The sequence below is a fragment of the Lissotriton helveticus genome, chromosome 1_1 (genome assembly GCF_964261635.1).
Source record: "Lissotriton helveticus chromosome 1_1, aLisHel1.1, whole genome shotgun sequence".
Taxonomy (NCBI): domain Eukaryota; kingdom Metazoa; phylum Chordata; class Amphibia; order Caudata; family Salamandridae; genus Lissotriton; species Lissotriton helveticus.
Window position 1 is genome coordinate 1,000,716,000 of NC_136057.1, and position 27,834 is coordinate 1,000,743,833.

The following is a 27,834-nucleotide window of genomic DNA, read 5'->3' on the forward strand; positions in this document are numbered from 1 at the left end:
GCAATAGCTCGTTCTGACAGTTATTAAGAATCTGTTCTCTCATTATAAGGTTATACAATCATGTATAGTCACTTACTTTACTGCCCAGTAACCAACCTTCCAGAGCCTTAGCAGCACAATCTACAAAATCTGTCCAGTCCTGAGTCTGCGTCTTCTGGGTATCTCTGAACAGCAACCTGTACTGTTCAGTGGTTAGGCCAAACCCATCTATCAGAGCACTCTTCAGGACAGTGTAGTTGTCAGCATCCTCTTCTCTAACAGTGAGGAGCTTGTCTCTTCCTTTGTCTGCAAAGTAGAGCCACAAGATTGCTGCCCACTGACTTTGGGGTACCTGCTGTACTTTGCAGGCCCTCTCCAAGCAGTTATCCACTTGTGGATGTCATCCCCAATCTGATAGGGAGGGACAATCTTGTTCAGGTTTCTATGGTCATGAGACCTTTCCCTACCACCAGGGATATTGATGCCACCAGTGGGCTCTAGCTCACACAATTTCTTCTCTCTTTCAAGAGCTAGGGTCTCTTTGGCTAGGGCAATTTCTTGCCTCCTGGGCCTAAGCTTGACTTCTTTCATTCTAGCTTTGTGCTCTCTTCTCCGAGGGGAAGTCATTCTCCTTTTGGCAGAGGCAGTGGACCCTACTGATGAGTCAGAACGTTCAGATTCATCAGAAAGAGATCTGTTTCTTCTGGGCACATCATTAGGCCTACGTGGAACTTATGTATTATAAGACTGGATTCATATGTACCTACAGGTACCTTGATGTGATTTTTCAAATGATATTCTCAAGATTATTTGGTAAAACAATCCAAGCTCTAGAAGCGATAGAAAGATGCCACCAGATGTTGGGTGATTTCAGGTGAAGATGTGAAGCTTGTCTCTTCAGCCACGAGGACCAGGAGGCGTCAACGACAACCAGGAGCTGGATTCAAGCTGTCCCACAAAGGATCTAGTTGACTGCGGTGTCGGAATCCGGACTGGACCCAACAAGCCTTGGTATACGCAACCCAGGCAGGATGTCGAGATTGGCTTCGGTGAAGAACAGCAAGATCTGAGGAATTTCTCCTTTGTAGGGAAGTTGGAACAAGCCTGGAGCAACCAGGAAAGCAAGTTAGATTCAAAAGAAAAGTCTTCAGGGGGTTGACTAGCCAATGGGCAAGGAACCACAAAGATGCATCAAACTGAAATGAAAAAGCGGGGCCCACGGGTCACTCTTGTAGTGGGGGGCACTGAGCTGCAGTGCAAATGGTGCTCGGGTCTGGGGCTTCAAGCACCCCAATGCACAACTTTGAGTTACCTCGTGAAGTGGGTGCAGCTTGCAAAATGCAGGATGTCCAGGAGTTCCGGTCCCATGTCTCTCGTGTCCGCTACGGGTCTCAGCTTTGCTGTGAGCAAAGGTCGGGGTCAGAGATGTCTGGAAGTCTACGTCTTGTGTCGCAGATTCTTTGGGATCCGGCTGGAGCCTCGAAAATGCAGACCAGCAAAGTTGCTGTTGGTGCCTGTTTGAACAGGGTGGTCACTCCTTGACCACAAGGGAGATATCTTCTGTCTTCCAGTCGAAATGGAATGTTGAAGGTCCTGGATACATGTTTCAGAGTTTCGTCCAGGGTAATCTAAAGTCCTAGGGACTGGGTTCCTATACTTATACTAAGTTTAGGGGCTGGACTACTTTTAAGGTTCCTCCTTTGGGTGGACCTGGGAAGGGGGTGGTTACACCCATTTCCCTTTGTCCAGTTTCGCACCAGAGCTGGGGCAGAGTGCCCCAGCAACCGGTTAGACCTGGGAAATGCATGGAGCACCTTGTGTGCCCCCGGCAGTGTCTGGAAAGCATTCACTGAATGCAGCCCTCCCTGCCCCAACACACAAAGCCTGTCTGGGGAGGTGCCAGCACCTCCTTGGACAGGAAACCTATTGTCCAGGCCTCCCCTGCCGGAGTTTCATCCAGCAACAGGAGGGCAGACTCGTGTCTGTTGCAGCAGCATCCATTTTGTGATGCTGAGGCTCTGTTTAACTTTAACCAGGTAAACCAGTAACTACATGTCTTCTCCCTCTAGAAGGGTGGAATGCTACCCCCACCACCAGGACTGGCGGGGAGTAGTATTCCAAAGTGTTTGACACCTTACACGACATGTTTTGATAAAGCCAAATCAAAGTTAGCATTAACCGCGAGGATTAAAATGCACTTAAGAGTAATTGGTATGGCTATATCATAGAACAGCTATAAGAAGATGGTTCCGAAAGCTGCAGAGGGGCTCAGCTCATGCTAGGGCACCCTCTCACATAAAACTAAGCACTCTGCCTCCAGGATTGTTAAGGCCTGCCATAGGAGTGACTTATAGGTGTATATGTGTCTATATGTATATATAGATATAGGCATACTATATCGAAGTAAGGGGTGATTACACCCCTTACCCGGGCTGTGGGAACAGACCTGTGGTGTCAGTTTGGAAGGAAAACCAGGGGTGGGACTATACATGCTGCAGCCCCAGGTAGGCCTAGGGTGTACCTATGCCCTGGGTACCTAGGGTACACTATACAGGGGCTCACAAGGGTGACCCAGTAACCAATCTGGTATGTACCTAAAGTACATGGTATCAATTTAGAGAGAGAACAGCTGGGCTGTGGGCCTGATTAGCAGGTCCACAGCCACACTAAAGTTGAAAAACCAGAGAATCACTGCACAAAATTGGGGATGACCATAGGAAGCAGACCCTACTCTCCTACAGTGGACATCATATGCCAGTCCAACTTCTCACAGCATTACACATGACTGTGCCGGTGCTAGTTGTCGATGTTCACCAGAGTATGTTTGTGTTTATTTTCGTTTGCATCTGTGCGCTAATACAATATGTGCACAGACACAAACACATAAAGACAGAGCTCAAAGTATGCGCCAACATCATGACACATTACAAACCGATCCTCTGTAATGCGATGGGGCGCATACTTTGGCGCACATCGACTACTAGCGCTGACGCAGTCATGTGTAATACTGCCCCTGGTTGTCATGTTACGAGCTGAGTCCTAATAGCGGTTATATACAGGCATGTAAACCGGGACAGCACCAGTCCCCTGATATGAAATGGGAGAAAAGCTCAGTTCACAAAGTCAGGACTTGTTAATGAAATCCGGGTTAGGAAGTGTTTTGACTAATTCACTTTAACAAAGATACAGGATCATGTTGTTCAAACGTCTACATGCAGCACAAAGGGGCACCGACTAGACTACCTCTAATAGGGGCATCTCTGCAGGTGAAATCTGTAGATATGCTGCTGAGGAAGGAAAACTGCTTCTCTCAGTTCATGTGGCAATGTGGCCATGCACATGGCTGCTTTAAGAACAGGCTTCTTACCAGTTTAAGATACCATGCAGAGCTGTTCTGGAGTACATCTTTAGATTACTGAGCTAAGCTGAGAAAGAGACCACACCGGGCTTATAAGATTAGAACAACTCATCATTATGCCCAAATCACTTTCAGGTTTCAGGCCTCAGGCCTTGCTGGCTCACCACTTAGTTAGATCCTACAACACGAAGTGCAGGTAGTGTACACCTTTGCCAACTTGGATGGCGTATTAATGGTGGTCTTTATATTAATGGTGTTCTGCTTGTTTGTATTTAATATCAGAAATTAAAACAACAATTATTAACTACGTTTTGTGACCCATTGAAGGACCCATCTGCAGTTAAGATGGATCATTCAAATCAATGCAGCTTTTCCTACACATTGCAGGCACCACAGTGGCACTTCAGCTGCCAATAGTCGACCTAACATGATGCAGGTTGTGAACGGGGAATGCTGCTGTCTGAATAGCTGACAGTAAGAGCAAGATTTGTAAAGGAACTCGCGCCTTCATCCTTGATCATGGATGTATTGCTGTTCACCAGATTGCAATTCCCACATACTCAGGCATATTATCCCATGAAGTGAACCAGGTTTACTGTAAAAAAGAAAGCAGCCAATTTTTAAATTTTAGCATTGAAAGACACTTACTCCAGCTTTGCTCTTTCCAGAGTTGACACCGAATGGAATCCCAAACGTAGAAACAGAAGCAGACATGATGGTGATTTACAAGTATCTCTTTGCTTTAATTCCCACTAGGGGCTAGCACAACACTGGATAATGTTAATGTATGTGTGACCCCAACAAAATGACTGTGCAAAGCCAGTTACCTACACAGGCACATATTTGGGCAAGACATCATGCATTGCAAATGAATTATCCATGTTTTCGATGTAGTGGCCATCTTCTTCTAATAAGGGTTGTCACGCACATGTTCAAAAATCTTCTTCAAGCCCAGCCAGGTTTCCTCAGCCGTTGGGATGATTTGTGAGGCGGGCAGCACGAATCCATAGCGCCCGGTGTCCCTCAGCTCGAAGGCGAAGGAGTACTTGATGCCGTAATCGTAGGACCAGTCGATGCTGCCTCCGCTGGCTTGATCTGAGGAAGAAGAAGAGAGCATCAGGGCTCAGAACTGTAGTATGGACTTTGCCCAACCTGGGTGCCTAATAGACAAAAGCTCCATCAACCATCAACGTGTCATGGGAAGAAGCTCTGGCAAAAACATGCGGACAGCCATTCTCAGAATGAAAACAAAGCAACACAGAAGCCCTTTACTTGAAGGAGAAATTTTTGCTGCTGGTTCAACAAGGAGCAATTACAACTTCTAAATGAAAGAGGCTGTTTTAAGAACTGTTTCAACTGGAATAAGACAAACATCTAGAAATTTAGCTTTGTGGATTAAGAGAAACCTCTGTGTCATTGGTTACGCCGGATTTTGTAACCTATAGATTTACGCGGGTTCTCTTCCATGACTAACGTGCTTGTGAAACGTTATCTCTCTTTGGTGAAAGTCAAATCAGTCATATATGTTTCTCAAGATCAAAAATGCCAAACGAATGGCTTTCTTTGTGGATATTTGGAATAAGTTGTAAACTGACCTAGCTGCCATTTTAAGAGCGCACAGGGAGTTGACGATGACCAATGATGCTCACTGACAGACTCAGGGTGATATCAAGACACATAGACGATCCCTTGCATGGCACTTATTCGCTGCATGCAATGTCAAGGGGTTAGGACATAAAGAAAGATTAAGCTACTCATCAGGGAGTGAGCCCTGCCACTCCGCTCAATCAAGTCCAACGCAGACAGGCCTCTGTCGTAAGAGTCCTTGCCCAACAGGACTAAGAACACTTTCTTGTCAACTGAGTCAAAGGCCAAACATCTAGTAATTCATTCCAAATAACTACTCCCCCTGCTCATTCCTGCTTGCTCGCAAATAGTGAAAATGCTAATTTTTTGGTTGTAAGGCTGCAAGGCTGCATAAACTTAAAAATTCTTTATACACCGAAAGACGAACGTACAAGTATGTACATTGCATCCATGGTTATAGGGTTCGATCCAATCCAATGCAAACCTATGTTTCAAAGTTTTCATGTAGAGTGCTTTGCATGTTTAGGGTGGACGCAATCGAGGGTGGTGACTACAGGAGGCACCAGACAAGACTACACAAATGCTGAAGCATACATCGAACGTGCAACCAATATACTCAGCTTTTTAAACTCTATAAAGGTGCATCCTCCTTACTCTTGCATATTTAGTCATATACAGATAAAGTGACATTTTATTTCCAATCAACCTATCATCTAAAATACTGAAAAGTGCATCTTCCATCCTGTTACCTGAACAGAAGCCCAAATGCATAAAGTCAAGGAGGCTAAAGCAGTCCATGCATTTCTGATGGGGTCACTGGCTTAGTTTTCAGTTACCCCAACTTTCAAAGTCAGGAGTGGAACATACCTGGATTCCAATGTGTGCTGCCTTACGAAGTATCAGCTTCCACCTAGGAGTCCACATATCCTTGACTGTGGTGGTACCAAAGGATAGGCGCTCTCTCGTCGCCAGCTCATATGCAATCTGATTAACACTTTTCAATGCCCATTGAAACATTAGATGTGTCGCTTTAGTCTACTCTTTTCATTGTCCCTAAACCTCTTTTCTATCTGTGCATATATGGCAGTGATATTTGCTAACTGGTCCTTAAGTGAGTAGAAGGTGGCAGGGTTGTACTACCAAAATAAAGAATGGTGGTGAATGCAGGATAGTACAGTTGCCGCCAAGGCAGAGGACTACAGTTGTCATCAGATGTGGATCTCATGTACTAGGTGTGGAGAAGAACTGTAGCCAGAAGTGTCTCTCAAGATGTGGACTCCAAGGCAGAATTGTCGCCAGATGTGGCTCTCAGATTGTGGACACTAAGGAGAAGGAGTAGAGTTGCCGCCAGATGTGTCTCTTATGTTATGGGCATCAAGCAGCAAAGCAAGGAAGAGAGCTTTGGAGGTGGCATTGGTGTGAGTAATAAGCAGCAAAAGACAGACATTAAACCCTCAGGGTGAGTGTTTTGTCCAGTCCTGATTAACATGGCCCATTAAAAAACTATTTTATATCCTGCATTTACAAAATATTGCAATTATTTTGTAACAAAATATTACAATTGTTATGCATCAAAGTATTTTAACTTCCCAAATACAAGAAATTCGGGACACTGAAAAATTACATGATCTTTTTAGTTGCCTGAGAGTGAAATTACCTGCTTTGGGAACAAATGGTGAGGATAGAACCAATAGGCTTGTACTTGAACTACGATTGCAAACTGCACAGAAGATGTTTTTTTTAAATGAGGCCTTAAAGTTGATTTGATTAGTCTTGGTACCAGGCTAACTTTGAAAGAACTCATAACCAATATTGTCAATATATGGATAACAAGCTAATTATTCGGTTAGTGTTGGTTCGAGAAATAGTTCTGCAGGATGTTTTACCGGTCATGAGCCCAACTATGAAAACGCAACTATGGTATAGAGAAGACCATTTTCGACATCTATTACATCTATGAAGAGCTGAATAAATATGATATTTTGTAGCACAGACAGGTGTTAACTCCCGATTAGAGGAGCACTCTTACCGATATTACTCTATTCCACTTCACGGAGTAAAGTTTGTTAAAAGGTATTTATAAATCAAAATGTCCATAAATTTCTCTATTTTTGCAAAAACAACGCCTTTTTACTTATCCCACTTATTGGCTGTTGTTTTTTCAGCGGACTTTAAAGTGAAGCAGTTTTATTTATTATTATTATTTTTAACAGATCAACAGATTTTTTTTAGGTCTGGCCTGACAGCGCAACTCTCAGCAAGAAGTATTGTTACCAGTTTTTTAAAGTGTATGTAGAGTAATCTTTGGCTCCAGCTAGAGGTGTACTACTCTGTCTCCTCATGCTGTTTGGCATATCATTCCTCCCTCTAGGAAGTGCCTCTAATGGAATGCATGAGACCCTTTTTTACAACTGGAAAATACACTCATTCATCAAACTGTCATGTTGAGTATTACGAGCATGATTTAAAGTTGGCAGTAGGGCCTAGCCCCACCAGGGCAACGGAGTAAATTACTCTGTTGCCCCTGTGGAGGTCCCGACAACCAATTTTTGAAATGTCTGTCAGGCCGGCAGACATTTCAAGCATTGACAGGAACCGCCATCAAGGCAGTTCTTTCCAATCTATTGTAACTTTGCTGTACAAGACAGTCAAACATGACGGAACCATACAGCAAGTAACAATTTATTTTGTTATTTCCCATGGGGAGGGAGGCGTTTTGCAGGTTTCACTGTCCCTTGCCACCAGGGTTTTCCTGGTAGTGACAGGCAGTAAAAACTGACCTGTATGTCCGCCCATCTAAATTGGGTAGGCAGACATAAAGATCAACCTCTGATGGCCCTTACTCCGTCAGGCCGTAGGAGGGGTGCAACCATGGTGGAGACTGAGTAGTCTCCAATGTCGTTACACCAGGCAGACTATTATGTTGGCAGAAAAAAAACTCTTTTGCCATTGCGATGGAGTATCCTTTCTGCTGACATATTACTCGCCCCCCCTTTATTCTATAAAGAATGCAATATTTTGCTAGGAAAATGGTTACTCAACACTAGCGTGCTATACCACTTTGCTTTCTACTGATGCACCCTCAACAGGACATCAACATTTACCATACAATTATCACATCCCAAATGGAGCGAGGTTGCTTCATAGAAAATCAAAGCAAATAAACAGACTACTGATGTAAAAGTAAATCACTCACAGATGGTCGAGCAGATGGTTCCCACTTTGTACCTGGTGCCATACAGGGAAGTAATGGCATTGGCAGCAGATCTTGCCACAACATCCTACGGAAATAATAATTGTAACTTGTTGGCACTGGGCCTTGAAGTTTTTGAGTGTGTTCAAAGCAAATGGCAAACTCATGATAGGGCTTTTTACTTGTGGCCTTCAGCTCACACAGAAACATCAGCAAAGAGCACATTAACCCACTGAACTATATACATAATTTCATCTGGATGAGCATGCCCTCGAATTATAAAGAAAATACCAGAAGTCAAACCCTTTACTTACCAAGATCTACAACAGCCCAAGAAGACGGTGGTATAGTTAATTCTCTTTAAAGCACCAAAGTATACAATCCAGGAAATTTCAAAAAGCAGGCATGGGTGTGTTGTGGGGACAACATCACCAAATAAACACAATGGTGTGCTGCACCATTGAATTTGGCCCAGCACCTGATCTATTGTTCCAGTCTAAGTGATAAACAAAGAGGCAAGTTTTGTGTTCGGGATGGTGTCTCTAGGGATGGAGCCTTGAAGCTTAGCCATAGGGCTTAGAGACCATGGCACGTGGTTCTGACTCCTGTTCTTGATAGAACAGCAATCGCAATTTGAAAGTGAGGCTGTGGGCAAGCATGCAAGAGTGACGTCAGTGGTCTTCTCTAGGACCTGACTATTTGGCATGGACAGAATGGAGCATATGTGATGTGGCAAACATAGACGCCTTTCTCATTGGGAAGGGTTGACCAGATTGGGTTCGGTACCAATAGAGCATCCTATGTCAAACCTACTCCTCACAAGCTTAGGGTCTAAAATAAATTATGCTAGATTGAGTAAAAAAAAATCAATAATCCTTCTCGACACTCTTAATTGCCTCTTAAAATGCCTTTTTCTGGATGAGTCACCCATCAATATTTATAATGTGAGCCTTAACTAGCCAGAAAATAACTTTAGCAAAGACAACTTCAGAAAAATAAGTATTTTGTCCAGTACAAAATGGTGGAATAGATCAAATCCTGGCACATGTTTCGCTCTTGTCGAAGCTCATCAAAGAGCAGTACCTTATTCGAGACATGGGCCAGGCACCCACTCCAGATAAACCAGCTGCTCATGGGCTTACGGTGTGCATAGCAAACTCACTATGCAGCCCAATACGTCTAATTATCTTGATAGTCGTGCCTTCATTGTCTACAGGGCACAATATGTTTCAATAACTTTGCGTGATTCACAAAATTAGAAGGAGTGCTAACTACTGGATTTGTAAATAAACACACATGTGTACCATATTTATAGTTGTGATAGAAACGGGCACAAAAATGTTGGGTTCTTTCAATATGCTGCAGAATGCTCTATTAAGAAATTTGTAGATTTTGGAAAAGAAGCAACAAGTATTAATCTTTTTAAATATGTGCAGATTTATTGATGTACTTCGGATGATGACGATGACGGTTGAGCGAAGTTTTTATGCATGATCATGGTAAGGATTTACTTATGCTCACTCATGTTATATGGTTCTTTGACACGAGTACTGGATTGTTTGTGCTGGTCACTGGTGACACTAGAGTTTAAGTTGTTGCACAAGTAACTGCTATCTGCTTGTTTTTCAGAATTTTAAAGAGGACCCTACTGCTGTGACGAGTCCACAAGAATAGCCACCAAGTTGACTGTATGTCTAGTATTTATAATATTTTTAACACAATAGTAGAGTGAAATATATACCTCGGACATGTCGAATGCCTTTTGAATTTTTTCAAGTCTTCCTTGGTAGAAACATGTTGACCACATAAGATAGGGCGATTATAATAACCCCTATCCACTCATTTTTAACTCTATTCAACGGGGGGAACCAGAATAAAGGACAATTTTCGCCCACCATGAGAAAGTTTTAGATTACACTTCTTTCACTACTCTTGCACTCTGCCCCTCACTCCTATACATTGACATTGCTCATCCTTATAACAAAACACCTCCGCTCCTCCCCTTGGGAAGTTGCAGCCAACACCAGGTTCTCTGCGGTCGCAGTATGAGGAGGGAACCCAATGATGAAGCATGTCACCTTCGGGTGAGTGATGATTCTCTTCCTAACAGCGCAGTGCTCCATTTTACTGTGTCCATTCCTTCCTACCACACCTACGTACATAGTGTGTGTTATACTGCAGATTTATTAAAACATATGTGCAGGTCCCCCATTCTTTGAGATAAATGTTGCCTAATAAATTGACAATGAGTAGGAGTAACATTTGGGTTCTATCCTTGACACTAGCTAGATAGAACTGGGGAAGTCTTCATACCAAAGGAAAATCTGTACTTAACTAGACAGTAATTTGCTTAGCATCAGCTGAGATCACTTCTGTTATTGACTGAGATTCTGTTTTATACAGTGCACGTGCTTTCTCCATTGTTGCCTCTTCCTCTACAGTATTGCAAAGACCTCTGTAATTACATTAATGGAAGAGATTGGAGTGAATGTTCACCGTCACCATTTTGGATGGAAATTTAATTGTTGCCAATGTTCAAATCTTACAAAAAGGACTTGTAATTGAAATCTAATCTGCTTTGTTCAGAGTAAAGTCTTTCTCACTGTAAAATCCAGAGGTGCCAAAAATGCTTCTTTCGACCACTGCGGGAGCACTTTCATCAAAATAGATTGCAGATCGGCCCATTATGTGATGGATGTCTGGTGGACCCGTCAGACTTTTCATTTTCATGGACAAAAGCAATGACCCTGACGCGCTGGGACCTATCTCTCAGTGCATGGACGGAATTTGAACATTCCCATCAGCATAAAAACACTGATGGAAATGACATCAGAAATCCATCCCTGTTGTTATCAAAACTACCCCCTCCTTCCTAAATTTCAAATCACTCGTAAAAGAACTCTACCTCAACCGTCCCTTCCCGCACTGAAATCCGCAACTCACTAGCCTCCACTCTGCAGTCAACCAACAACGTTCCTCCACTCCCTACCTCATCCCCTCTCCCTAACCCCCTCCGTGTTCATCGCCGCTCGGAGGAAGACTTAGCCTAAGACTTTGGACCTCACTACCTCATTGGCGCTCCTCAGACGCACAGCACAATGGAACTTTTGAACTCTTATGAACCTTTGCTTATTTTTATCTCCTTGATATGATCCTATCCTCTCTGCAATAAAGCGCTCCAATACCTTCGGGTCTGGCCAGCGCTATATAAAACCTGTTAAATAAATAAAAAATAAAATAAATATGGTGAACCCCCTCAAGTCAGTCTTAATGGCGGTTAAGAGGAATGGTGGTGTTTCATAAAGAACAACCAGCTGGACCACCAGCTTCAAAATATGGGTCTTTGGGGGGGAGCAAAAGCTACAGCCTGTCCCCCCCAGGTGACTTCAAGTAATCAGTTCATGCAATAGGGGTCATGGATAGGTTAGGAGGGAGGTGGAGGCAGGGCGCAGTTAAAAGTATATATTAGATTTTGCTGTGTATTAGGGGCAGCCTTGTTGAGGTAGCTAATAAGTAAGGGGGCTGTAGGGCAATGCATTGTTAGGCCCACCAACCCAGCCAAGATCATTTTCTATATTTTTCTTTGACATAACCTTCATGATGGTAACACTTTCTGCCGTGATAGAACAGGTTGTAGCAATTGAGAGGTGCTTTTTGGGGGGATAGGGATTCAGGTGCGGGCGTATCCACCCTTCGGGGGAAGAGTGAACTGAGAGGTAGAAGAGGAGTTTGTTGGAGAAAACTGTCCATCTGAAGTTCTTTTTTAGTCCATTTTGAGCCCAAGCTGAAAATAGGAGATCCTTAAATGTCCATTTTAATACCTCGCGTAATAAAGGTATTAAAAAATAGTGGTGTAGAATGAGCACAGCAGTGAGACTGGCATCTAGCCCGCATCTGCCAGCTGTTAATATTGTCCAGCAGCAGAACAGTAAGATGGCGACTACCCAGGGTGCTTTAATTCAATGTATTTTTTAAGAAAGAGTTCTAAACATCCAGACACCAAAACCTGAGTTAAAAAACGACAATATATTTCTAGAAGGCGAATAAATAACACCTTCAAAATTAACAGGGAACAAAATAGATGCAAGTCCAATATTCTGAACAAAATAGTTGAGATTCACATAGTGGAAAGGCTGCAGCACACATTGGCCTCCAGACACAAAGTCAAGGGCCTATTACTGGGAGACTTGGGGCACAATGTAGCCTTGGTCCATAATAGGACATGCATCCTCGAGGCTGGCCTTGGGAGACCAGCATGAAAACCTACAATATTGTCTTCTTCCACAGCTGCAACTGATCCAGCGGCCTATAGAAAATATATCATAAACAACGCTACCAGCTGCCTGAAAGGAAATTCAAAACTGGGGTCTGATTGACTGGAGAGGTCGAGGGGTTTCAGAATAAAGACCCTCTGGTGTGTTCTCAATACATAACCCTCTGTAAAGCCAACCAAACAGAGAATAACAAACAGGTCTAACAGTACATGAAACAACATAGCAGGATTGGGGTCACTCACCAGCTCGGACTTGTCAGCTGGGTTGGTGCATTTGTATCCGAAGGGGTACATGAGGAGCTGGGAGTAGCTGTGGATGGTGAGGAAGGCCTTGAAGTTTCCGTGACTCCTTATGAAGTTTGCGACAGACTTCACCTCGACTTCAGACTCAGCACTGGGCCCGTGGTATGTGTCCGAGCAAGGGTCCGCGCTGGTGCCGGGCCCTAGTGACAGGGAAAGAAGTGATATTACCATACAGGGGACCTTGAGGAAGAGAGGTAGGAAAAGGAGGAGGGTCTACGTAAAGAAAGAAGGAAAGAAAGAAGTGTAAAAAAACTGAAGTAGGAGGAGCATGAGAGAGGAAGGAACAATGAATGAAGAAGGAACAATGGAAGTGAGAGAAACAGAGTGGAAGAGAAGATGGAGGAGTAAGAGAGAAAGAAGAGAAGATGGAAGGAAGAAGGAACGGCAGAGAAAGGGAAGAAGAAAAGGAGGGGCAGAGGGAGGGGTCCAAGGATTACGGAAGAAAGGAAAGGAGGGAAGAAGTGAGGAAAGATGAAAGCGAGAAAGAAATGAAGGTATGAAGGAATTAAGGATGTGTTAAAGGGAAGAACGGCAGAGCGAGAGAGAGAAAAAGGAAGGGAGGGGTGACAGGAAGGAAGAAATTAAGGGAGGAAGGGAGAGAGCAATGCAAGTAGCAAGAGAAAGTAGAAGGAAGGAAGGCCTTAAAAACCTGGATCTTCAGTGCATCGGACACTCTCTGCAAAACTCAGATCTGATTCCCTGTTTCTTACCGTTCAGTAGTTAACCAGGCCTTTTGCTTCCATCTCTGGGTTCCGTCTAGCGCCAGGATGCTCCTCGGAGTGACAGTTGCGCTCGATAAATGTGCTATTACATTACATTACATTACATAATGACAGTAAGCCATTAAGGAAAGTAAGGCAGGAGGTATGAGTAGGATTGTGGGAGGAAGAAAGGAAGGTAGTTCAGAGAGAGAGGGGAAGAAAGGAAAGGTGATGAGTATCGCAGGATGGAGGCAGAGGGAGGATAGAAGAGATGTAGGAGAGGAAGGAAGAAGGGAAAATGGAGGAAAGGCGGTGGGGAGGCATTGGGACTAAAAAAGGTAAAGTGGAAGTAAGAAAGGAAGCAATGATGTGGACGAGAGATAAAGAAGGAGGGAAGAAAGAAAGAATGACATAAAGGATGGGGCGGGGCTAAAAGAATGAAGGAAGAGAGGTCGGATAATCAATGGAGGGGCGCAGTTAATGAGGTTAATGAGGTCCAAGTAATTGCTTGTTTATGGGGTTCTGCCCCCAAAGTAACACTATATGTAAAACTACTACATCAAAAAAGATGTCATGATCAGCTACTACCTCCAAATCCGGCATCCCAGTTCCGATTGGGGTCTGCGCCGACACAGAGACTGCCGGACTTCTTAGAGCGGGTCTTGCGCCACATGCGGTTCTGAAAGACAGAAGATAGAGGTGATGACCCGGGGACGACTTTCAGGTGACGAGTCACTGACACATTCCTTTCCTGCAGAGAGCTCTGCAATTCCTCACTGATCGTGACACAAATACTCGGCCGACCGTCGGTGGTCCATATTTCAACCTCGTCTTTCAGTCCCACACAACCTGCGCCAAGTGCGCGGACACAGGGGTCGCGCGCGTACTAACACAGGCATGTGAATGAGAGTATTTGGGGAAAGTATATTTCGGGAGCCCTGGGCTCTGGCAGGGAATCTCGAAAATACACTTTCCCCAGATATTCGAAGCCTGTTATTAGAACACTAGCAGCCTGTCCCGACGTTGTCCAGGTATGAAATAGAATGTGTGTAATGTGTTTATTCAGATACGGTCATTCGCGTGTCCCCCCGCTTGAGGCCCAGCTGCAGCCCTGGTTCATGTTAGCAGGCGCATGTAATTGATGTAGTGATCCGACGCCTGAGCCCGAGCCCGGCTACAGCCCTGGCTGATGTTAGCAAGTGTGTGTAATTTGGTTTAATGTGATAGTTCAGTAACAGCTCGCATGAGAGGCTGCAGTAATTGTCCCCGCAGACACGCTCCGTCGCGTGTGCCCCCGCTTGAGGGCCAGCGGCGACCGTCTAACAATTAGAATTGTGTGAGTCTTGAATGATTTTTTCCCGCTGTTCCTATTTTTTTATGACCCACACCGACGCTCTCCGACCCCGAGTGCTTTTTAGACGCACCCAGGCCAAGCCACACACTGCATTCGGCCCTTTCAGACGCACCCAGGCCAAGGCACACACTGCATTCGGCACCCCCAGTATGTGTGAGACAATGGGCAGTCCCCCAAGCGAGTCTTGTGAATGGTTACTTACCACGCTTCGAGGTGAACGCCTTTGTGACGCCCCCAGAACACGGCAACAGCAGACGATCTGATTAATGTACGACCCAGAATGTGGAGAAGTGTGGCTCAATGGTTAGAGTGGCAGACCCTGATGCAGAGGTCTAGCCCGGGACCAGGGTTCAATTCCCCGCCTCGGCGGGTCTTGGGCTCAAAATTCCACGGACCTGATAATTCTCGCCTCGGTGCCTATTCCAATCATGGAGTCCCACTCTGCAACTCTGGGCAATAGCTTGCTTAATCTCCACAACGGCCCCCACAACGCTAAGGATGCCTGGCCTCCACCTTGGGGGTGCCCAGGAGTGGACACCTCACAGGGAAAGCCAGGATGGGTTCCACAGCGGTATTCGTACAAGCGCCTTGAGACCCGTGCGGGTGAGTAGTGCGCTATGCAAGTATCAATTTACATTTACAGATGGCATGAAGTGCGGAACGTAGCACACGCCCCCAGCGTTTGTCACGCCCCCAGCATGCCCCTTGATGCGGCGCAATTGCGTAATTGGCACTACACATGGCATGAAGGGCGGACACACGTCCACAGCGAGGACACACGCCCACAGCGTTTGTCACAGCCCCAGCGTGTCACGCCCCCAGCGTGCCCCTTGATGCGGCGCAATTACGACTCACATGGCATGAAGGGCGGAACATACCACACGCCCCCAGCATTTGTCATGCCCCCAGCACACGCCCTCAGCAGAACGCAGACACGCCCACAAGGGACTACTTTGCTGGCACGGTTCTTTTACCTTTTAAATGTATATGGTGGCCATCTGCATAGCCTATGACCTTCTGCTGCAACTGCCCTTTCCAACGCTGTATTGGGTGTTGTGATTGGTGCTGTGGTTACTGAGATTACCCGCCTCAAAGGTTTGGGTTCTCTCTTTATAATATTATAGTATATAGTATATAGTATGGAGATATCGGGCCTATTTCAAACACGCAAATGCCCATACCAACAAACGCTTTGGGGAAGGCGCACGCAGGCTCGAGTGCAACCCGCTATTTGGACAACCCCACGGAGCTGTAATATATAGCACACCTTGGGATCCGGCATGAAGTAAGGCTGCTGTGGAGTAACTGTACCCCACGCCAGGCAAATTCGGATCTACGGTCCTGCCTCTGCTGAATGGATTACCGGGATCATGAGGTCGGTGCAGTATGGGGAGCAGAGGAGGTTTCTGCATTGCCGACATACAGGTGACATTCCCCGTATATTCTACCTACCCCTGGTGCAGTGCCAGACCAGCCCACAGCTTTCTGGGACTTGTAGTATGGACGCATTGGGCATCCCACTACACTTGATATCAGCGAATCACATCTCGAGCTGTTCGGGGGGCGGAGCCTGCTTGCACCTGGCAGGAGGGAACAAGGTACTTTACCGGCATTTTTCCCCTACACCCTGCTGAAACCATTAGGCGCTGAGGAAGGCTAAAACTATGCCGAAATGCATCCACCCGAACTTTGGTTTTAATCAGCAATAAAGATTCCTCCACAGTCTCCCCGGTGTGGCCTCTTCTTCTTGCCCTTTGGAGAGGATTTTGTATATATATATATATATATATATGTATATATATATATATATATATATATATATATATATATATATATACATATATATATATATATATATATTGATACCCCTCGGTTCCTTTTCGCCAGAATTTGCAGCGCTCTCTCACCGGTTCGTAAATCCCCGTGGCAGAACCACGCCGCATTTAAATCCACAACCAATTCCCCCAGCTGGGAGAAAAACGGGACGAACTCGCGTTAGTCTTCACTTATGTGCTTTTTTATTTAATCCTCACAGCATGGAGTTTCTCAAGCAGGCAGGCACAAATCTATGCGTTTCGGGATAGCATATCCCTTGTTCACTATCAATTTGGCTCCAGGCTCTCAGTCTCAATAGTGAGTCACATTATTACATCATTTCCTGTTTGATGTTATTTTGGCCCTCGGCCTTCTGGATGATGTAGTTTTTTTGCAATTTTTAAAAAAAAATGTTTTATCCGTCTGCATAGCCTATGTCCTTCTGCTGCAACTGCCCTTTCCAACGCTGAATTGGGTGTTGTGATTGGTGCTGTGGTTACTGAGATTACCCGCCTCAAAAGTTTGGGCTCTCTCTTTATAATATTAGTATGGATTAAAGGGGGAGAAGATGTGGTCCGTCGGCTAGACTGACGACTTTGGTGCGGGTAACCATGGTTCAAGCCTAGGGGTCGCGTCCACATCTTGTGATTCTGGGCAAATCACTTAATCTCCCCATGCCTGAATGTGTAACGCAACCGGTGCTCATGTAAAGCGCTCCAATACCTTCGGGACAAGTTCGCGCTATATTAAAAAGCAAAACAAAAAAAAAATAGTCTGGTCCATCAATCTGTGCTACTAAGAAGCCCCGCGGCAGCCATCAGCGTCTTCATAGTCAAGCTGCAGTGCGGGTGAAAGGCATTGTAATGGAGGCCTCGCTAATAGGGTGACCAACCGTTCGTAAATTTCACGGACCATCCGTAATTTGGACCTCATGTCCGTTGTTCGTGAGGATCCTTTATACGAATGCCTTTTGTCCGTAATTTGGGGTATTGCAGGGAACAGCACTGTTCCTTGCATGAAGCCTCAGCCCCTTGATGGGGCCGCCTTGCACTCCTCCTCGGAGCACAAGTAGCCCCACCCGCCCATTGTCATTCTGTATGCGGCTGATTGCCACATACAGAATGACAATGGGCCAGTTTGGAGGGTTACTTACTGCATGCGGTGGCCTCCTCATGCAACGGGCTAGGGCAGATGGAAGGAATGTGCAAACAAGTCAATGCTGCTACAGAATCCAGTTCATTCAAAGAAGCTGGTGAAGACAAGTTGAAAAGAAGGGGCTAGAGTTCTTTAAGTCTCATCATTTTAGAAAAGTGCAGTTTCAATATTATATTCAATGAAGCCATGGTTGCTACATTTTTATTTTATGCAACTAACAACCATTGACAAAGCCAATAGTTCTGGCTTGTTGTAGGTGTAATATTACTTGTGTTATATATCTGGATACAATGACAGAAGAGGCAAAATACCAGTCGAGCGGTACACTATGCTAAGCAGAGATTTTTAGCTTAGGTGTTTTGGCTAAGCGAAAGGGTCAACGGAGAGAGAAAGGGAGGATGATTGGATGACTGAAAAGGTGAATGGGTGGAAGGATGAGTGACAGGGTGGATGGATGAGTAAGTGAAAGGATGGCTGGATTGGTGAAAGGGTAAATGGCTGGATGGGTGAGTGGATGGTTGGGTAGAAGAGTGGATGGATGAGTGTACGGATGGATAAGGTGAAAGGGTGGATGGATGGATGAGTGAAAGTGAGGATGGAGGGATGGATGAGAGAAATGACGGTAGGAAGGATACATGATGGATAGGTTTGCAAATGAATGAATATGTTTGGATACAGATGGGATTACTTATATACTATTACGCGACCTCCTTTAATGTGTCTGTAAAACGTACCTTTTGTACCAAAGTTTTGTCCTGAATTTTGACTTCCTGTCCTGAATTTGTGTTCTGAATTTTGAGCCTTTGTCCTGAATTTTTAACCTCACCGTTCTGAATTTACACCCATGCCAATTGGTCACCCTACTCGCTAAACATAGCTTTCACGCGCCAGTATTTCCATTGGCCAAAACTAACACTGTAAAAACATTGCTTGCCAATTAATGAAAGTTTACAAATCGACCTCCTCGTCATTCCAGTTCTTTGAAATGCACAGTCATACAGAATTTGGTCTACCCAAACAAAGTGTGTTTTGGGAGAAACTTTCTCCATTCTTCAAGGTTTCACTGGAGGAAAATGAAGAAAGTATCACTGCTGAGAGGCTTTTTTACATGTGGACATTGCAAATATTGTGTAAATATGTATTTAAAACTCTTAACTGGATTGATTATGACGGTCACATTAAGATATTTTTTAATTCAATCATTTCTTAACTGTTTAATGTTAACTTAACTTGGTTTATGTAATATCAGTCTGTACTTCCTCCAGACTTGTCGGTAGTGATTTATCAATTGAAAACCCAAATAACGGAATATTTCAGAGCCATTGAAACTGGAGACTTCAAATACGAAGTTCGTGCCCATATACATTCTCATCACAATGGTGATGTATTGGCAATAACATTCCTGGCACTTAAATATAAACCTTGGGACATTCGCTTTGGTGGCAGGGAACATGCTCGAAGACAAATCCTATATTGCTCTGAAAAGGATGCAACCACAAGTTTCAATAGAGATCAGAGCCTATCGGTATTACATTACAAGGTTGCATACAGGATCTATAAGATGGTGAAAAGGAGGCTAAAATGCTCTTTGCTGCGCTCTTTGTGAAACTTTTGGATTTATGTTCTAAAGGTTTTAATTGATCATTTGATCTGAAATGCCAGATTAGGAAAACAGATTGGTCGATGAAAGAGAAAGGTTATAAATCATTTGTTGATTGGTTGTAAACTAATTGATTTGCTCAAAGAGATCACCGGGGCCAATTAAATAAAGGCCTCTGATTCTAGAGTGGAAAGCTTTGCTGGTGTCTGTCGGGCCATTTTACTCCAGTGAAGCCCTGACAAAGAGAAACGGGCTCTATTGGTGTGGAGCAAATTATGTGGCACTGTGCATTTCATTTAATTGGAAGGTTGGGGAGATGAGTTTTGGAACATTAGTTTAATTTATATATATATATATATATATATATATATATATATATATATATATATATATATATATATATATATATATATATATATATATATATATATATATATATATTTAACTTGTAAGAGAAATTATTCTTAAGATTTTGTGCAGCTAAAGATTTGTCGAACTGAAATGATGGTTTGTGACTATTAAAGTATTCTGTTCCCAGATATTGGAGTACTTCTGAGCCTCTCATCTGCTTGTGTGTGGGGGTGGGAGGGCATGGGAATACAGCAGCTCCAGGGATTCACAAACATACAGGGGAACATCTAAAGTTAGAACTCTGGCAGTACTCACAGACTTATGAGTGTAGACGTAGCCATCAGGATTGGTGACGATCAGAATGTAGACATCCATTTGGTCCAGTAGCGCAGTGACCGACACATCCCTTTTGTACTGAGCGGCGAGCTGCACAGGCAACAAGAGCAGTGAGGTTTGAGCAGCTCATTAACTTCATGCACACAGACATCCTAGTTTACACAGAAGTCTGTGATATAGTATAAATAACCCTCTACAACTCTCGTGTTACTTCCTTCCCACCCCACAAGCATCACTTCTTCCCCACATCACCAGCTTCTTTGGTGATGTTACCAGCTAACTCCATCAGCACCCTCACACCGCTCTACCACCAGCACCACCACACTCCATCATCAGCCTCACTCTATTCTACTACCAGCCTCGATGCAATCCATCACCAGCGTCTCCCTACTCTACCACCAGCACCACCGCACTCATTCACCAACCTCACACTGCTCTACCACCAGTACCACCGCAGTCCATTACCAGCCTCACTCCTCTACTACTAGCCTCACAGCTCTCTAGCACCAGCACCTCCACACTCCATCACCAGCCTCACACCAATCTACCACCAGCCTCACACCAATCTACCACCAGCACCAGCACCTCCACACTCCATCACCAGCCTCACACCGCTCTACCACCAGCACCACCGCACTCATTCACCAACCTCACACTGCTCTACCAGCAGTACCACCGCAGTCCATTACCAGCCTCACTCCTCTACTTCTAGCCTCACAGCTCTCTAGCACCAGCACCTCCACACTCCATCACCAGCCTCACACCAATCTACCACCAGCACCAGCACCTCCACACTCCATCACCAGCCTCACACCGCTCTACCACCAGCACCACCGCACTCATTCACCAACCTCACACTGCTCTACCAGCAGTACCACCGCAGTCCATTACCAGCCTCACTCCTCTACTTCTAGCCTCACAGCTCTCTAGCACCAGCACCTCCACACTCCATCACCAGCCTCACACCAATCTACCACCAGCACCAGCACCTCCACACTCCATCACCAGCCTCACACCGCTCTACCACCAGCACCACCGCACTCATTCACCAACCTCACACTGCTCTACCAGCAGTACCACCGCAGTCCATTACCAGCCTCACTCCTCTACTTCTAGCCTCACAGCTCTCTAGCACCAGCACCACCACACTCCATCACCAGCCTCACACCAATCTACCACCAGCACCTCCACACTCCATCACCAGCCTCACACCAATCTACCACCAGCACCAGCACCTCCACACTCCATCACCAGCCTCACACCGCTCTACCACCAGCACCACCACACTCCATCACCAGCCTCACACCAATCTACCACCAGCACCTCCACACTCCATCAACAGCCTCACACCTCTCTACTACCAGCCTCACAAAACTCCAGTACCATTCTCTCTCCCATCCACACCCAACTTCAGTACCAACACCACTCCACCTAAACCTGCTTGCCTCCACTTCCGCGGTCCAGTACCAGCCATCTCGTCTTCACCCTACTCTATCGACAGCTTCCTTCTGTTCGATAGTCAGATGACTCCCCTTCACTCCTCTGCAAGTGTCGCTTCACTGCATCACCAGTTACACTTCTCCCCATAGAAAGCTCCACTCCTCTCCTCTACATTCTGCCTCACGGCACTCCACTCCCAGCGTCCCTCCCCTCTATCATTCGATTCACTTCTCCCATTTCCAAGCTTCACATCACAAGCATTGATTTTTACACATCACAAGGTTCTCCCCCATATCATCAGTATCATGTGGCACCCCTGCATCACGTGACATTACCTGGTTGACGGTCCAGAGGGCTGTGGCCTGGGTGACCCACTCCCGGGAGTGGATGCCAGCATCTAGCCAGATGGCAGGGCGGTTGCTGCCCCCTGTGCTGAACTGGAAAACAGACGTAGACAGTGTTATACTGCGAATGATGGGGGAACGCCATGATTAGGGACTCGAAACACAACCTGTCACTTAGCAACAATTCCACCTATTCACTACCGGCCGATCATATCTATAATTCATTTGACCTCAACAGCCAGCGGTGTAGGGAGGGAGGTGCGGTGGGTGCGGGCCGCCCCGGGTGTCATCACTGTGGGGGGTGACAAAATGGCAAAAATATGTTTTTAAAATAAAAAAATTACACTTGCAACGCTAAGTAGCTTATTTTTCCTAGTTTCTTTAATAACTTCAATGTGAGGGTGGGGTGACAAGAAATTTTCTGCACCAGGTACCACCTGACCTTGCTACGCCACTGCCAATAGCACATATTAGACATTCTTCTATGCACAAAATGGAACCAAAGGCACATAGTTTGCAGAGCATTGCAACCTCACGTGAACTAACACCACACAACACCATGTCCTGCATAGCATCACAGGATTTAGCATTCGGGGCGGGCGAGGGTGGCAACAGGAAACACACAGACGTAGTATGTGAGGTGGGCCGGCTGAGGTAGCATAGGCCCACTCCACCAGCCTACATTCTATTTAGTTCTATTCAGTACAACAGTCCTCTGTAGCGCCTTGATGCCCTTGGGCTAAATTAGCGCTTTATAATTTCAATATTCATTCATTCATAGTTGCCAACAGCACCGACAGACCATTTTTACCAAAGGTGTTCACTGACACAGCAAAAAGTAAGAGCATGCTGGTGAAAGCGCATGCTAGGGTGACTCACTTGGGATATGTTTTGTATTCACAAATAATCCCCCGTGGTGGGAAAGGGCCTTCAGGACTATGCAGGATTAAGGAAAATACCGCACAGCACTGCTCTGCTAAGTGGAATCATTAACTCCTGTACTCCATTACAGTGGTGGGTGGTAGAAGGAGGCCACACTCCTTACTGGGCCTCTCTTAGTTACGGTTTTTAGAGGACTCCGGTTCGTCAAGCATTGAATGCCCTTAACCCTGGACTTTCGTTTCACAGCCCAGTGCATTCTGGGGATTGTTGTCCTGGGTCCCTTCAGTTGATCCAATTGCATTAACACACCAGAACAAAGCACAGGACTGGCGAGGTGGCATTACCTAATAAACTTATTCTGAGTCCACGCCCTTTGTGTAAGCCTGCGAAAGGCGTACGTATGTGAAATGTTAGGGGTCTCCCTGACACAGTCAAGGATCAGTGGTAAATAGGTTCAACATCTGGTTTTACTACTGGGGCGGGCACAGAGGGATCACAGCACCAAGTCTCACTCTGCAAGCTCTTACAGACTAAATGAAATAAATGCACACGGGCGTAGCTTTGGGAAGGGGGAGAAGGGAATGACTCCCCCAAAAATGCATTCTTGGCTTGGTAGTTGGGTCTGGGGGTCCTGAGTCGGAAGAAAATAATGAAAAAAGACTTTGAAAACAGGAGCGAGAGAGAGAGAAATACATCTTTTGGCTGAATTTCAAAATGTGTGAGCCAGATAGCCTGGAATCAATATGGGCTTCCCTGATTGTCCAAATTGTGTTATCCTAGGCAAACATCTTACTTCGCAGCACCTCCTTTTCTTTATCATCACATATGAGCACACTTTTAAATACTTGAGTTCAGGATCTGTGCTGTCCAAGCCCCTCTTATGTTTCATTTAATAGACTATAATGTTGTTCCAACTACAATAGGAATCTGTACCACATTTAGGGTCTACATGACTACTGACTTGCCTCTCAGTTCACTAAAAGCACTGTCGTTGGAGGTCGAGCCATTAATGTTTTGAAGTTCATGTTTAAAAATCATCACTTTTAATAAATGTCTGTCTATGCAGTGATATAAGGGTTAACTAAGGTGAAAGACTTCTGTTAAAAAAAATACACTTTTTTGAATTTTGAAGAGCAGTATAATCTTTTTACAATGATTGTTGGACGATATACATGGAAAACGTTTCCATGGCTGGGCTCATATATGGGTTCATAGACCTAAGCCAGACTCTTGGCTCGGCTCTAGCTCAGTTTGCCTTATTAATTGCTGGTGTTCCACCTCTATTTGTGACTCGGTCATTGTATATGGGACCTTCAGTCACTGGAAAAATAATTTGTAAAAGGCAATGACTAAAAACATGGAGTCCTGTCTAGATGCACCATTTTGATAACTCTACCACCAATGCTTCTCATAGCAGAGACAAGGAAAAGTGCATTCACTAAAAATACATATAAAATAGGTGATCCCAGGGCAGGTATCCAGACGGTTGTGTTGTCCACACCTGAGTTTCCATGGAAAACTACCAGGCCCGGTAGGACGGGCTGTGACATAGCTTCAGGGGGCGTGTTTGGGTTGTAACACCACTCCAAATACATTCTTGAATTGGTAGTTAGGTCTGGGGGCCTTGAGTTGGGTCTGCTATGTCTGTGTCAGGTATTCTCACCATTTTTATTTCACTAAGAGATTTTAACTTATTCACTTTTTGGAGAGGAAACTAACATTTATATAGTGACTGGTTTACCAAAAAAGTAGTAAAACTGCACCCATAGAAGTACTCCTTGAATGGGTGCAAAGTTACTTCTTTTTGGAATCTACAAAGATTGGAAATAGTAGGCTTGGAACGATGTGTCAATCCCTGGTTACCAGGCATATTACTGGCAATTAAACACCCAATAGTTGACGGGATGCATGCTGGCCAATTGTCTAACCAGTAGCAACCACTCTGGTATCATTCCAACCCGTCCTTTTTGGCCCACTGTGCGCTCTAGATGGAGGACTCCCTTTTGCAAATCAGTACTGACCCAGTTCCTCGTCAAAGCAATAGACCCTAAATCTTGGTCATCTTACACCATCCATCCTGTAGCCCATTGCTTTTTAAGTTGGAAAAATTGAGATACACCTCCCAAATATCAATGACTAAGCAACACTCCTGTAAATACAGTCTACCTTGCTTGGGCAGTATTTCTTTTGTAATGAGGGAATTTAAACAATACACTTCACCCCTCAAGTTTAGGAAAATCTGACCACTGTTACATTTCAGGACGATATTTAATTGCTCTCAAGTCTGACTAGTTTGCAGTCTAGTGCCTAATTTGTAAAATATTAAGTGCCAGGGCTCTGACCAGGAAGCCACTGCAGCTTGTACCCCCCATTGCTCATGTAATTGCTGCCAAAACAACTGCTAGCCATCTCTCTCGCATGTAAATGCGACAGTTCAGATTATTCCAGGTCCCCAAAGCTAAAGGAATGGCTGGGGAGGTAGGTATTAGCAATTTTAATGTATATTGTATTCCTAAATAACACTTGTTCTGCTCATCTCTAAATTAGATGAGTAGCGCCACCATGTGATAGACTGGTCTATGTATGGTGTTGACAATTGGGTGCTGGTGCTGAGCACCGGAAACCAATTAAGTGCCGGTGCTTAGCACCAGAAAGCCACAGCTCAAATTAAGCACTGCAAGCATGGCAGGTGTATGGGGTTGGATCAGATTTATGCACAAAATCTGAGATATGCCCACTCACCTTTGGTGACCCTTAAGGATGATGCTTGTCATTTATGATGTCCAATGGTCATCTGTACCCCTTTAAACAGCTGTTGTTACACCTAGTTCTATAGCTTCATAACTAAATTAGAGGTATACAGGTGGCAATGAAACTTAGGAGTGATGTCCAATTTGACATCGGCAGGCTTCAGGTCATCTAGAATGATTTTCAGGCTTGCATGGAACCAAACTGCCTCAACCTCAAAGATACACAGATAAAGTTCCTACTCTGTGTGACATCCTCCAACTTGGAACCTGCGTGTAATCGATTTCCTTTGAGTCCTATGAGGGATATGGAATCCCTACTATGTCCAAAGTAAATACTTTTTTTGATTATTCCACGTTAGCCCCAACATCCCAGGCATGTGCTGTCATAAGCTCCCTAAAATATTGCAAACTGTTTGGTAGAGTGGATCTATTTCTATATTCTACCCAGCTGTATATGGTTACGCCAGCTTTTGTTGGGGCTAAGTATAATTACTGTTATATCTTGTGTTTATGCACGGTTAGGGATTGGTACATCGCCTACACATGGGCCGCAAAACATATCACTGCCACCTCAAGAAGGTTGCACATGATTCCTGTCTTGCATTAATTGCATTGCCTGAAGTGAAAGTAGACAGTACCACCTAGGTTCCTCAGTAGGCCAGTGCGATTGGATATATCCGATAGAAGCTTAAAATGTATAGCCATAGTCAGCCAAAGGCCGGGAATGTCAAGAGCAGGACGTTTCCACAAGATAGGAAAGGTGTGTGGACATTTTCCAGAGTCAATAATCCATTCAAAAGTTTAGTTTGGCTTTAGAAAACAGGTCCCTAAATCTATATCTTACTCCTTTTGACTGGTAGTGTACAGCTGTCCTTTTGGGTCAGATAACGCTTTACTTATGCTTTTGATTCTGGATCTAGACTTGGCGAGCCCCAGAGTCCCTGGAGGGTAAATGGATGATTCCTACAGGAGAACTGAGGATTGTTTGTCTGTGTGGGTTGGTTTTAAATCAGGAAGCAGGGCTTGGGGAAATGTGCCAATTAGGGAGTACATTTGTCTTCCATCTTAAACTTTATGGATTCGAACTGCATAAGAAGCAGAGCAACCCGCTACCCTGTAATGTACCTCTACCTCTCCCTTCCGTTCACCCCATCCCTTTTCCCGTGGGAAGGAATTCTATTAATTTACTAACTGCTTCCTGAGACCAAATGACTTTCAGAAGAAGGTTTTTATCGCCATCACCAACACTAACATATATATTTTCTTTTTTAAAAGCTCAGTGAGGGGCTGATTCTGTTATTGACACACCCATCCAATCAGAACATAGAGAAGGTTCCGCTCTGGCCAGATCCTATTCTGTATCTGAACTCTATGGTTTGTTTACAGGAAGGGGGCTTGCTTCCCAAACCTAAACTAACATGACTAATCCAGGACCACAGCCCCACATCAAATGAAGAGGAAACAGAAGTAGTGGAAAGACTGGGTTGGGTGATGAGAAAACAGTAACACAAACTACTCGAGAAAGGGTATACTGTTTCTTGCTTGCTCCAAAAGGAGCATTTGTACCCCAAACAAAAGCATTGGTATCTGCTCACATAGCAGAAGGGCGAAGTCTTAAGATGGAGTGGACTCCATCGCCTTCAAGGGATGCCGTGGAAGCTTCAGAGCCGGCTCTTTGTGACTGACCTTCTTTTATCTCGGGCTTAGCTTCCCTGCACTTACAAGACAGGAGTTAAAAAACAGCCTCTGAAGAGGGGGTGGGGACAACAAATAGCAGCTGAAACACCATAACTGGCAACAGTGTGACCAAAGAATTGCGAAGTCTAGTTCTTTACTTGAAAAGTAAATATTGCCCATAGATGGGGTGACTGGCATAAACGAGGCCTAAAGAGGACACCAGCAAAGTAAAGGGTGTTGATATAAGCAGGGCACAGGAAGACGCATAGGGGTTTGCCCATTCAATGAGTGACAGGATATCTGTGTTCCCACTCATAAGCAAAGGATAGAATCATAGTGTACGCAGTGCACCAGCGTATAGCATAAGCAATGAATAAGATGAGGTAGCGAGGTAAATCACAAAGACATAAAATTCAAAGCAGAAGACGGTAGTTAATGAAAAAGATGGGGCGAAATTAGACTATATTTGGAACAAAGGTGCCAACTAATGATCTAAGGAGGTGTTATTATGCATAAAGCATGTAGCATTTCAGCAAAATTCTCTACCCCTGCTTCCGCCAGAGGAGCACATAGAACCCTCACATTGATTAGTTCCTAAAACCACACCGTCTTGAAGAAACATTAAACCAACCTTCACCACGATGAGGGGACGGCCTTCGTATGAAGTTCCAATCTGCTGTGTGGTGATCAAGCCGGAGTAAGCTGCTGTCAGCCCTTCGATGGCTTTGTAAATCTA

The 27,834-nt window shown here is 44.8% G+C and overlaps 1 protein-coding gene across 1 annotated transcript in view; it reads right to left on the reverse strand.

Annotated features, from left to right (window-relative positions):
- Positions 1 to 4,056: 4,056 nt before the first annotated feature.
- Positions 4,057 to 27,834, reverse strand: part of LOC144819821 (carboxypeptidase A2-like) — a 46,235-nt gene continuing 22,457 nt past the window's right edge. Inside the window, exons 5-11 of the mRNA XM_078677550.1 lie at positions 27,730 to 27,831; positions 21,781 to 21,882; positions 19,985 to 20,095; positions 13,983 to 14,073; positions 12,634 to 12,833; positions 8,121 to 8,205; positions 4,057 to 4,432 (exon numbers count right to left, since the gene is read on the reverse strand). Coding sequence (XP_078533676.1) covers positions 4,245 to 4,432; positions 8,121 to 8,205; positions 12,634 to 12,833; positions 13,983 to 14,073; positions 19,985 to 20,095; positions 21,781 to 21,882; positions 27,730 to 27,831 — 879 coding nt within the window. The 3' untranslated portion in view covers positions 4,057 to 4,244. The remainder of the gene's footprint in view (positions 4,433 to 8,120; positions 8,206 to 12,633; positions 12,834 to 13,982; positions 14,074 to 19,984; positions 20,096 to 21,780; positions 21,883 to 27,729; positions 27,832 to 27,834) is intronic.